Source organism: Bombyx mori, chromosome 16 (assembly GCF_030269925.1).
Source record: "Bombyx mori chromosome 16, ASM3026992v2".
In the NCBI taxonomy this organism is placed as follows: Eukaryota; Metazoa; Arthropoda; class Insecta; order Lepidoptera; family Bombycidae; genus Bombyx; species Bombyx mori.
In genome coordinates this window covers 11,173,794-11,186,954 of record NC_085122.1, presented here as the reverse complement: position 1 = coordinate 11,186,954, position 13,161 = coordinate 11,173,794, and the positions used below count along the sequence as shown (strand labels likewise).

Genomic DNA, 13,161 nt, shown 5'->3' with positions numbered 1-13,161 from the left:
CTACCATGAGATTTAAGGTCTAAGGTTTCAGTATAGTTACAACGGCTGCCCCACCCTTCAAACCGAAACGCATTATTGCTTCAAGGCAGATATAGGCAGGGTGGTGGTACCTACCCGTGCGGACTCACAAGAGGTCCTACCACCAGTAAAAATTATTATTGCATATTAAGTATAAAATAAATGTGAAATATTCTAACATGGATTCAACGATTTTGATCTTTTCAATTATTTTCACAATTTTTTGGACGAGATTAGAAAGAAAGCATTTTGAAACCTGAAAATACACAGAAAAACGTCTATGCCAATAACTATAGTCACTATAGTTTTATTTATGAATGTTTTGATTCATTTTTGTAACCAGCAGTAATGCTTCTCTAAGGTACTTATTTATTTTCAGAAGTCTTCCGGATGACATGAGAGGTGCAGCGATGCGTGTGGGTGCGAGCGACGCGCGGCCGCGGTCGTCACGATGAGAAGCTATGCCCCGTCGAAAGCGCAGGCTCGCGTCGCGTATTAGAGCCTACATACGCGGTCTCCTGTCGTTCCTCTTCAGCAATGTCGGGGTCATTGTACTCGTCGTCGCTTATACTATAGCTGGTGAGTTTTGGCTGTAATTAACATTATATATTTATTATAGGAAAGCTAGTTTGATCCGCAGTAGTTTTCTGGTTGCTGGGCCCAGAGTCGCTTGGTTAAAGGGAATCCTAGTTTGGGGTAATTCGTCATCATGATCAGCATCATCATCGTCAGTCTATAGCAGTCCACTGCTGGAGATAGACTTCTCCAATTGCACGCTATAGGCACTGCTATAAGCGCTTCTTACTGCTGGGCCTATGGTTGCGGGTGGCTTGGTTAAAGGGAACCCTAGTTTGGGCTGATTCGTCATCATGATCATCATCATCATCAGTCTATAGTAGTTCACTGCTGGAGATATACTTCTCCAATTGCACGCTATAGGCACTGCTATAAGCGCTTCTTACTGCTGGGCCTATGGTTGCGGGTGGCTTGGTTAAAGGGAACCCTAGTTTGGGCTGATTCGTCATCATGATCATCATCACCATCAGTCTATAGCACTCCACTGCTAGAGATAGACTTCTCCAATTGCATGCTATAGGCACTGCTATAAGCGCTTCTTTCTGCTGGGCCCATGGTTGCGGGTTGCTTGGATAAAGTGAATCCTAGCTTAGAGCAATTCATCATCATCATCAGCCAAGGCAGTCCACTGCTGGAGATAGGCCTTCCCAATTGCACACTATAGACACTGCTATACGCTGATGATGATATGATAAGCCACAAGAAGAGATGGGGCTATTAATTCAGGCCGTAAATTAAAACAAATCCAAGTTTAATTTCAGTAGCGCGGTATAGTTATTTAATTTTCTACATTGGACAAATTTCGTAATGCCTATTCCTAGACAAAGCTTGAGGATTTGAACATCAACATAGCCGTTATTTCGATTCTGTTCTATTTGGTGTACTAGAATCAATCTTATATAAGCCGTGGGCCCTTCGAATTCCTTGTCGGTAAGTGCAAGGACAGGGTTTTTTAAAATTCATCTGTCATTATTTTTAAACAGGAGTTTAAGCAAAAATCTATATATATATATATATATAAAAGAAAGTCGTGTTAGTTACACTATTTATAACTCAAGAATAGCTGAACTGATTTGGCTGAAAATTGGTGAGGGGGTAGCTTAGAACCAGGAGAAGGACATAGGATACTTTTTATCACGTTCCCGTGGGACGTGACATAAAACGTGATATAACAAAACGCAACTGATATGGAATAACAAAACGCAACTGACAGCTAAACGTAATATATTCTATGGTTAATTATAAATTATTGTAGAATTTTGAAGTTGACGTGTTTAAAACAAACAGTGTAGCGAAACAAAGTTCACCGGGTCCGCTATTATGAATAAATTGCAAGAGAGTGTTAAGATTGTTCTTTTACAATAATGAGATTAGGACTCGTTACACGTCATTAGATAGGTTGAAAAGCCGCGAGTCACGGTCCGCTGGGTCCTTTTAACTTTAACACCCTGGTTCATGGGGTGGTTTTCTTTGTAATTCTTTAGGGGAGGCTGAATAATTGAGCCGCAAACAGCCTTTTGATATCACAATCGTAAGGCCGGCTACACGCAATAAAAACTTTATTACTTTTTAAATATTTTTTTTCACTTTACTAATTCCGCGTATATACAGTGTGTTCCAATTGTGATAGTATCTGTTTTTTTTTTTTCTCCCGACAAACTACTCAATGAGTAGTTTTTAAGGTTGTTTATATTGGAAGTTTAGTTCAAATATCTATATCCGCACCTCGATTTCAGGATTTTTCACTTGTTAGTTCAATAGTTAAAGACTATTTACAATTTTAGACTATTACGTGCTTGGGATGCTTCTTCATAAGTCGTTGTTTTCGTAATTTTTGTTTTGCAGAAATTCTATTTTTTTACCGGGTCTTAGAATTCCGAAATCATGTTCTTCCGTGTTACGACTGTATTCAGACCTTATACCCAGGTAAAGCTTAGATATTGATGGATGGGTAGGCAATATCTACCCATCCATCGATCTCTAAGGTTTTTTTAAGGCACTGTCTAGCTTGTGCCGCGTGGTTCGCTGGACCGGTGGTCTTTTCGAAGGTAGAATCCACATATAGAGCGCTAGTATACGCAGTTCCACGTAGCATTTCTATTATCGAGTGAATTGATAGAATAATAAGGATTTCGTGCTCAATCATACTTGATTTAAGCGATCTGATCTTACACAAAAACCTATACATGTCGAAACATTCGGACACATTTCATGTTTTTGATACAGAATATCTTGTTTGCCTTCATACAATTTGATAAAGGTCAGACAAGATGGGCAATATTGAAACGTGAGACGAAAAAAAACCGACTTTCAGACAAATCTAAACATGTTTATACGTCTCGTAAGAATGTGAGGAGATAATCGAAGAATTTGTATGCTTAAAAAAACAATTGTTTCACGATCTTTTTTACCTTACAAAGAGCACAAATGAACAAAATTTATGTGTGTTCTGTATTTATTTTCAAGTTTCATAGAAAACCACAATATCTTAGTATATTGCGATTAAACTCAAAATATTAACCTCAGTCGGTTACTGGTCATAGGACTTCAAGTATAGTTACAACGGCTGCCCTGCCCTTCAAAACGGAAACGCGTTACTGCTTCACGGCAGAAATAGGCAGGATGGTGGTACCTACCCGCGCGGACTCACAAGAGGTCCTACCACCAGTAATTACGCAAATTATAATTTTGCGGGTTTCATTTTTATTACACGATGTTATTCCTTCACCGTGGAAGTCAATCGCGAACATTTGTTGAGTACGTATTTCATTAGAAAAATTGGTACCCGCCTGAGATTCGAACACCGGCGCATCGCTCAACACGAATGCATCGGACGTCTTATCCGTTAGGCCACGACGACTTCAGCGACGACTATCTCAAGGTGGGTGGCGCATTTACGTCGTAGATGTCTATGGGCTCCATTAACCACCTAACACCGGGTGGGTTGTGAGCTCGTCCATCCATCTAAGCAATAAAAAAGTTTCTATAGATAATAATTGTACTTTATTAATATACCATTATGATAAAAATGAAATTACCGCTCGTTTTTATTATATTTTTATTATTAGATTCGATTTTAGCCTCTATATGGACCCATCAATTGAAATTTATACACACGATGTCGCAGATTAGGCTTGCGGGCTCCTAATTATTTGTCAAGGCGAAGTTTATAAACCTTTGTGTTTCGACACTATTATAATTTTATATGAGTTTTTCTATATACATATAATGCCCCTAAGTACTGTTAAAATACGACTGTATACGCCGACCCTTAAATCCGACATCAAATAAAATAAAATCTTCTGGATGGAAATTAAAATTATGTTATTCTGGCGACATTAAGTGTGACGTTGAGTTGTTTAGTTTTGCGCCGTAAACGGACTAAATTAAAAATGTAATATTCTTAATACATTTTCTGTGGTAGACGGGCCAATTTAAAAGATGCTGCTAGTCAGATTGCTTTTTGACGACATTATTGTCTTCTTTTTATAGACGAAAAGACGAGCAGGTATTCCTCACCTTAAGTGATTTTGAAATACTTAATATGTAAATATATTATTTATTTTTTGTTGTATAGCCTATTTTTTTTTATTGTATAGATTGTTGGACGAGCTCACAGCTCACCTGGTGTTAAGTGGTTACTGGAGCCCATAGACATCTACGACGTAAATGCGCCACTGGATGTTAGGTGACCGCTTCAGAAAATGAAGACAGACGATAGTACTAATGACGCTTTTAATGATGGCGACGGAAAAAAATCGATCCTAAAATAAAAAAAATATATTTTTAAATCGTTTTATTAGCATTATTTACGCTCCATAATGTTAGTACAGCTAAATGAGACGATAGTTTCATAAAAAAAAATACATTACTCTACTTAAAAAAAAAACCGGCGATGAATTTTTTTTTCCGTCCCATCATCAAAGGTGTCATTAGTACTATCGTCTCTCCGTTTTCGGAAGCGGTCTCCTAACACTCAGCATACATCAAAATACGGCTTAGTTATTTTTGTCTCGGGTTAAAAAAAGGGTTTTAAATAGCTCTCTTCGACATTGGAATTTGATTGTTGGAAGTGCTGATTTATGAACGGAACAGTACTTTTATTCAAGTATAATGCTGTATAAAAGACTAGGTTTTTTCAATTTGTCTGTGATAATTTGTTTACTTTGATTGTGTTTTACGCTCCGTAAATCGTGTAGTTTAAAGATTAAATCATAGATAATACACATAAATTAGTTATAGATAAGCAACTCAAGCACTCACAAAAAAATGTTTACGGGCGTCGGCCACTAGATGGCTTCGTTTCGATCACTTTCTCATTACCCCTGTAGCTGCCAGTAACATATTATTACCTATCCTATATTTTATTTATAATGAAGTATTTTGTAAATTTGTCTTTACCAAATAAACACTTGTATGACTTATAAATTTTTTCGGGTTAAAGATATTCTTTATTCTCAAAAGAATTACATAAATTCACTTAAATGAGAACATTAAAATAGTTACAATTACTTCAGATCGTGCAGTACATGACAATAATTTACAGTAACAACATGCGACGCTATGCTATAAACAATACATTTAACAAAAACTATAAAGATTATTATTTTCTTAAAATGTATAAACAGGGTAGATTACCACAGCAGATCGCCTCGACCAGCCGGCGAGGCGATCTGCTGTGGCCTCGATAATTTTTTAATTTCTGTATTTAGTTATACAATAATTAAATGCCTTAACGTTAACAAATATAGGTTTTGGGGCATCCGCCACAAGATGTCGCTAGTTGCCATACAAAAAAAATATGTCTTAAAGTATCGCAGTTTCAGGGCCCTGGATTGAATGAAAATACTTTCACTGAAGACTATGTCAAGCTTCATGTTAATGTTTTGAAAAGAATATCTATCTAATCTTCATTATACTTTCAGATTGTCATCTAAAATGAACTGGGAGTCTAGACTAAAATGATAAATTACATACGTACACAAAACGTTTGAGTTTAAGGGTACTTTATATTATTTTAACTGTTGAACGTATATTTCTTTTCGTAAACTTGAATTACAATTTATTTATTTTTTTAATTTAAATTATTTGTGAACTTAAATACCTACTATTTTTTGTATTCAATTTATTGTTCCTTTATTCGTAGTATGCTTAATATAGTTTATATTTTTATATATTACACGCCAGTGTGGAATTTTCCATTTCGTCAATTAAAATTAAATGCGTTTTAGAGATAGCACGATACCTTTACACTTGTACTTACCACGGTAGACAAAACACATCACACAAATCGTAACGAAAGTGGCTCCGGTTCAAGATACTTGAAATTTGAAGGACTGATAATTCCTCTTGCAGGTGCGTTTATGTTCCAAGCTATAGAAGGCGAGAGCGAGATGGAAAGAATGACACATATGGCATTAGAAAGGAACAACACAGCTGAGAACCTTTGGCAGAACGTTACACTAGCACTCAACTTGTTCAACGAGACTGCTATGAAAGAGAGGTGATTTCCACAAAATTCGTCAATTTTTCTTTAAATAGTCTATATTGTGTGTGCATTTTATATTTCATTAAAAAGTTCTCGATTCGAAGTATTTATAGTTCTTTAGTTTATTTTTGTTTCTTACCAAAGCATAATATAGTTTTTGGAACGAAGTTCTTTATGGGACGATGCGGAGGGGTACCCTAACCGGGAAAAAACGTCCGTAACGTAAGATTTTTATTAGTAATGCACACAGTGTACGACTTAACTTTGTAATAACGTACAAAAAATAACATATTTTTTATCATTCATTGATCACGATCTCAGAGCGTTCGTTTGCGCAATACACTAACTCTTAAGCAAACAACCGTGAATGAAGTGTACCACAATAAGTTCGCACGTTACCGAATGACCGTGGGTTGTTGCGAAACCTCCAGTATTATTTTCTTTATACCTCGAATAAAACTTAAAATTAATATTTTTATAATAAGGAACTTCGTTCCTATCCGGTGTCCCACGACACCACATATATTTTTTTGCTTACCTACGTAATTTGCCTCTTGATATGCTTAAGTCGCATCATAAAATCATATTTAAAAAATATCATATTTAAAATCATATTTAAAAAAGAAAATTGTAAATTTTCGATGGTTTATGTTTTCTATGATAATTTTCAGGATTACTATAGAACTAATACATTATCAAAAGAAAATCGTGTTCGCTGTGCGTCACGGTTGGGACGGAGGTCGATCGTCGAGGCAATGGAGCTTCTCCTCAGCTTTCCTGTACTCCCTCACTGTTATCACAACTATAGGTTCGGTCACAGATAAACGATTCACAACAGCTACTTTTTGTGTTATCTCGCCTACAGTAAAACCAATTTAATTAATGTGTTCTCCCATTTTAAGCAAATTCATTTTATTCAGTTCAAAGTTACAGTTTTGTTTTATCAATTAGGACGTAGAATTGCTCTTTTTATTTTGGTAATTAATGTTTGGGATTATCAAGACACAGTTTAAATTTCAGGATACGGTCATTTATCGCCCAGAACGAATTGGGGTAAAGTGGTAACAATATTGTACACGCTTCTTGGGATGCCTTTGTTCCTCCTGTATTTAACCAATCTTGGTAAGTTAATTCATTTGTTGTTTCTATCTCTTCCCGCCCTCATTCTCCTATGAGGGCTTGGCGTAGCATGCCCTCTTATCTTATTTAAATGGTTTTTATAATTGGTGTATTTAACTAATTTGTGACAGGATTAATATTAGGATTAAGCGTGATTATCGGTGTTAAAATACGGCCAATATGTATGCCAGTTAATGAATTTTCAATAGGACGTATTAAGCACGGATACTCACTTTCATCATATTATTCTACCACCAAAAAATTACGGATTTGATTCGTAGGGTGGCCTTAATTACGAAACCTTGTCAAATAAACACAACTAGTCTACGGGTAATGGTATTTCAGGAGAGCTCCTAGCTCGGTGGTTCAAATGTATCTATGCATTGGTCTGCCACTGCAGGGGATGTCCAGGATTCACCAAAAGACGTGCTGCCAGATTTAGACAGCAGGTATTTAGTACAAACAGATTTCCATAGTCACAACCTTTTGACTTTAGAATTGTTGTAAAAAATATATTTTGACTTTGCAGTTGGATATAAGTGACGCTGAAAGTATTGAGCGACCTCCACACTGGAAGTCTGGGTATTTAGATTCTGACTGCACTCCAGAATACAGAATTCCTCCGAATGCTAGGGATTTTCAAAGGTAGGGTATAAATTTAGAGCGTCCAAAAACCATACAAATTGAAATCAAAAGTACCTCCTTAGATTATTTAACATAATTGACATTTTGAATGATAACTTTTTATGATTTGTTGTTCTAAAACAGAAAAGGCTTTAAAAATATCCATTTTTAGCATACGTTTATTAGCTTATTATGTGTATGTAAGTTTCCGAATTGAAGACGCCCGATTAACTTGAAAATTTGTACTCGCATCAAGTTTCGATAACAATACAATAATTATTTATTAACTTTAACATTAACTTCGCTCTGTAATCCAACATCAACAGGTTAAAAAATAAAGATGAAATTAATTGTTACTTCGGTTGGAGATTTAGGCGTTTTTTTTTTATAAAAGTTTTTAAACCATAATCATACCTCTAATACCTTATAAATCTATAATAATTATGAACTCGCCAAACTTTTCGGTTTGTTCGCGAGAAGACTCTTTATTCTTAATGACTAATTAATTAACAATTACTTATAAATTTTGAGGTCAAATTAATGAGAAGCGGATTTCAATATCGGTACATTAAATACATTTGGACCAGAGATATTGCATTTTTGTTTGTAAGCCTGTAAATTCACTCTGGCTATTCCTTCTCTAGAAGGCCAGATTACTTCCGCAGTGCTTCAATGCCTCAGCCCTGGGAGAGGCGGGAGGCGCTCCCAGCACAGCCGCGGGGCTGGTCGGAGCCCCTCGCCTTCAGGACGGACTCGGAAGGCACCAGTGAATTTAGCTATGTCACTTTCGATGCTCAAACGATCACCGTGCCGATCAGCGTCTGCGTATGTATTATGGTTGGGTAAGTTAGTCTCTTGGCAGGAATTATATTGGAATTAGAATTATTACGATGATTTACTGACTATAGGTCGAAAATATTAATATTATAATTTTCCAAATATTTTTTTATTGCTTATCTAACTGGACGACCTCGGAGCCCACCTTGTGAAGTGGTTACTGGAGCCCATAGACATCTACAATGCAAATGCGCCACCCATCTTGAGATATAAGTTTTAAGGTCTCAGTATAGTTACAACGGCTGCTCTACCCTTCAAACCGAAACGCATTACTGCTCACGGTAGAAATAGGCAGTGTGGTGGTACCTACCCGTGCGGACTCACAAGAGGTCCTACCACCAGTAAAATATAAAATATAAAGTTTTCCAAAATATTAATATTAATTTTGGACCTAACGTCAGTAATCATCGGCCAGATCCAGACAACTGTATCAATATATCAGTGCAAATGGTACATGGCAAAATATCTTCTAAAATGTACTGTTAAGGCAGCAAACCCTATTGGCAGAAGCCAACACTGCTTTGGTGGGGTATGGGGAATTGGTATAATCGTAATATCTGAAATATTAAATGAGAAGTTTTGGTGATTTTGATCATTACACATATAGGTTTGGTAAGAACGGAATGCATGAAAAGAGTGTGGAACGGATCGTTAAGATGTGAGTGAGAGAAAACGATAGGAAAAGGAAAAGAGAATGACAGACAGAACGACAGAGAACAGGAAGATGGCGAAAACAATAAAATTAGCAAGGCGTAAAGGCATGTCAGTTGATTTTTAATTATTATAATAAAGAAAATTTAGGAAAAGATAAGTAAACAAAATTATTTTATGTGCCACGATCCCAATTCTACAAACCTTTTGTCTAGGATATATGGGAACGCGAGTACGACAACATCGACTTTCTTTTTTATCAAAAAACTGTGGTGTCAGTCCGTAATATGTAATAGTTGCTTAAAGAACTTAGCCATTAAACTTTTTGCAGTAGTAAACGCCACTAGAAGTTTCTTTCAGAAGTCTAGTATTTACAGGTATATAATATTCGGCTCAATGCTGTTCGGTATGTGGGAGAATTGGGACCAGCTGGACGGCGCGTACTTCTGTTTCATATCGCTCAGTAGGTAAGACCTATTTGTTGATTTAATCACATATTTGTTTAATTTGCAGAGACAAAATAACTAAGGAGCACTGTTTTTTTTTGTTCAGTATTTATTGAGAGGTATAATGACTTTTTTGGATACCCTCTTGTTTTTAATGTCATTAGTCGTGGTTGGGTATATTGTGAGTTCGCAAACACTTAAACACTATCTAGCCTATTTCCGCAGAGAGGCACGGAGATCGCAAAGCTAAATAAAAAAATGACTAAAATTCTCTGTTAAGTAATATCCCTGTATTAGGGTTATAAGTGTGACAATCTTTATGTCTGGCTTAAACAATCACGCCTATACAGCAAAACGGGATTTTGAAGGAATTTTGCACGAAGATGCTTTATAACCTGTATTAAAGCATAAACTACTAGAATGTTCTTCGCTTTTCGTCAGTCAAATACCTAATTAAAACTACTTTTACGTGACCAACAAAACTGTGCAGTATTCGAAGCTTCGCAAGTAATATGATGTAAGCAAAAACACGCGAGATCAAACTGTAAAAGTAGTTATAATTGGATACTCCACTTTTGACAATCGACCAGCAGTTTATCGGATACAGAGAGTGACCCAAGCAACTCTTCGCTTTCGGGTTATATAGCGACTTTGATCAGCTCCAAAGAGATTCAAAGTATACATGCATGAATCAACCATGAATACGTCTCGTTATTCCAGTATCGGTTTTGGCGACCTTGCGCCCGGCGAAAGGGTCTACATGCCTCGCATTGAGACGTTGTTCATTGCGTGCTCCATGTACCTTATGGACTTTGGTCTGCTCCGAAGAGATTCAATATATACACGCGTGCATCAGCCATCAAATACGTCTCGTTATTCCAGTATCGGCTTCGGCGACTTTGTGCCCGGCGAAAGGGTCTACACGCCTCGCATTGAGACGTCGTTCATTGCGTGCTCCATGTACCTCATGCTGGGCATGGCCCTGGTCGCGATGTGCTTTAATTTGATGCAGGTACGGTTATATAAGATTTTGAAAATATTTGTTTTTGAAGTGAAACTTCTAATGCGACTTCCAACAAGGTTGCGTTAAACGTTTAACGCTATCGTACTAGAAAGAGACAGAGCGAGAGTGAATGTGCGGCACTCGAACGAATGCGGGTAGTATACCTGTTACAGGCCAGCGCGAGCGTTAGCAACGAATAGCGTCCAATATTTTAATGAAGTATTTCATAAAATATATAATTATATTTATTTTTCTATCTATAATTTAAAATATATTATTATATAATACAAATGTTAAAGATGTCGCATCTCTTGTACACAGCATTCCCTATTACAATTTGATTTAAGGATGAAAAATGTCTAAAACCACAATACTACATACACATCGAAAAAGAAGTTTCACTTCATTCACGTGCACCAAGTTGCACGCACACTGTTTTTTTATTTTTTTTAACAACTTTAAGCCTTAAGTCCTATAGGACAAAAACTGTCCCAACCTTCGAATGGCGTCTGGGTAGTGCCAACTACCCCTGATCACAAGCTATCTAACATCTAACACTATCGCTTGGTCTCCGAGACTTTGTTCTCGTGCCAAAGGAAATGAAATTTTCAGGAGCAAGTGATACATTACTTTGCTGGTCTGAAGAGGGTTCTGAAACGGGTTTCTCGCTGCAAGAGATGACGTCACACCAGTCTTCAGCACCCCGACGTATACGATGTTGCCACGAATTTGTCTGTAAACAATAAAGACGTTTGTTACTGTGTCTCGTTTCATTCTCCTCAGCTGTTGTGATGATTTTTTAATAGTGTAATGTTTCAATATTCATGCTCTATATTGATATTCTAATTTGATGGATTAAGGGTGAATTATAATGAAAATTGGGAAGAATCATATGATAGATGAAGACACTTGGCGCCGGTACATAACAACGTAGATACAATTAGATATCTTAGAACGTTAAAAAAGAATCCAATCCTCTGAGGAATTGTTTGAGATGATCTCATCATCTCGTTTTTACCATCGCACTGTCTGCCATCCATACTACCTGGAGCCACTGTGGTCGTCCACAGTACTTTTCCAAAGATCTTTTTTACCACGGGTACTTCAGCTTTGGAATGAGCTCCTCTCCACGTTGTTTCCTGAGCGCTATGACCTGTTCATTCAATGTAAAATTGTAAGAACTCTTAAAAATCTTAAAAATGGTACTTAGCCCCTTCATCCACTCACGTCACGTCCGACTTATGAATTTGTAATCCCGAAAATATATATAAATCTCATTTATATTCTCTAAGAGCAAGATACCTCTTAAAAATCGTACCTATCGTAAATTCCTGAAACCCAATTTCGAATTCAGACGAGCACAGGGTAATTGTGTTAAAAACTATTCTCGGTGCACTCTAGGTGCCACTTACGGGCGCTAGTTAAAAATGCATTGCGCTACGTAGGTACCTAAAAGAAGGCAAACATTATAACTTTGTAAGCTTTCTAGTTTAATGGCGTTTCAGGCCAATAAACCTGATTAGTTCTCTTGCTTGCAACATTCCTTTAAACAGAGTATAATGAAAGTAATAAATATATTATTCACACTACCTATAATGGATACTATTTTAACATGATTTGTCAAGATAGGTAGGTAGTAGGCAGGCAGACGATCATACGGCCCACCTGATGGGGAATGGTTACCGTCGCCCATGGACGTCAGCAATGCCATGGGCAGAGCCAAGCCGCTGCCCACCGTAAAGCTATTAGGTACTGAAACCTATGCGGTGGACTAATTAAGTCTGTTGATGGACTCATCAGATTAATACACAATTTACATTATAGTAACCGGCAAACTTCTTGAGCAAATGACCTTGACTGCGCAGAACCGAATTTTAGATCACTTTGGTGGTGAGGGTGAGGCGCGACGGCAGGGGAAATCGTATCGAGCGCGTTATTGGTAGATCCTTCGATCAACAATAGTAACTAGATTTCGGGTCGGCGCAAAAATCCGTCTCGTTAAATAACAGCGCACTTGAAATGTGAGCTCTTATTTTGTTTAGTTCACTCCAGACACAGCCAATGTCAACCCGTCTCACAATGCCGCAGTGTGTATTCAAAAATTGCAAAAAATGCCCGAAAAAGCAATTTAACGGCCGGAGTATCTTACTTTCGGTAAGTACATGAAGTATACGTTATATTTTAAGCTTTAAACTAATAAATAATATTAAATTTTAAACAAAATTACCGATTTTTAACCACCGCTACAAATGTTGGCCAAGGCTCGCCAACACTTGGACAAAATTTTTGTTTAACAGAAAAGTAAATGCATGGAGTAGATTCGTGTTGTAATAATTTTTAAAAATTTGTTAGCAGTACTTCAAAATTGGTTAGTTAAAATTGGTTAATTCTGCTTTTGT

The 13,161-nt window shown here is 37.0% G+C and overlaps 1 protein-coding gene across 5 annotated transcripts in view; it reads left to right on the top strand.

Annotated features, from left to right (window-relative positions):
• LOC101747104 (potassium channel subfamily K member 15) overlaps nucleotides 1-11,521 on the top strand; it is a 34,598-nt gene extending 23,077 nt beyond the window's left edge. Inside the window, exons 2-11 of one of the 5 annotated variants that reach the window (XM_012697038.4) lie at nucleotides 401-597; nucleotides 5,950-6,097; nucleotides 6,754-6,890; nucleotides 7,103-7,204; nucleotides 7,547-7,650; nucleotides 7,731-7,846; nucleotides 8,470-8,667; nucleotides 9,691-9,780; nucleotides 10,642-10,771; nucleotides 11,375-11,521. In XM_012697038.4, coding sequence (XP_012552492.2) covers nucleotides 480-597; nucleotides 5,950-6,097; nucleotides 6,754-6,890; nucleotides 7,103-7,204; nucleotides 7,547-7,650; nucleotides 7,731-7,846; nucleotides 8,470-8,667; nucleotides 9,691-9,780; nucleotides 10,642-10,771; nucleotides 11,375-11,443 — 1,212 coding nt within the window. In that variant the 5' untranslated portion in view covers nucleotides 401-479 and the 3' untranslated portion in view covers nucleotides 11,444-11,521. Of the gene's footprint in view, nucleotides 1-397; nucleotides 598-5,949; nucleotides 6,098-6,753; nucleotides 6,891-7,102; nucleotides 7,205-7,546; nucleotides 7,651-7,730; nucleotides 7,847-8,469; nucleotides 8,668-9,690; nucleotides 9,781-10,479 lie in introns of all 5 variants that reach the window. The other 4 variants (XM_004922707.4, XM_062673114.1, XM_062673115.1 and 1 more) reach the window with 4 other exon arrangements.
• The last annotated feature ends 1,640 nt before the right edge of the window (nucleotides 11,522-13,161 follow it).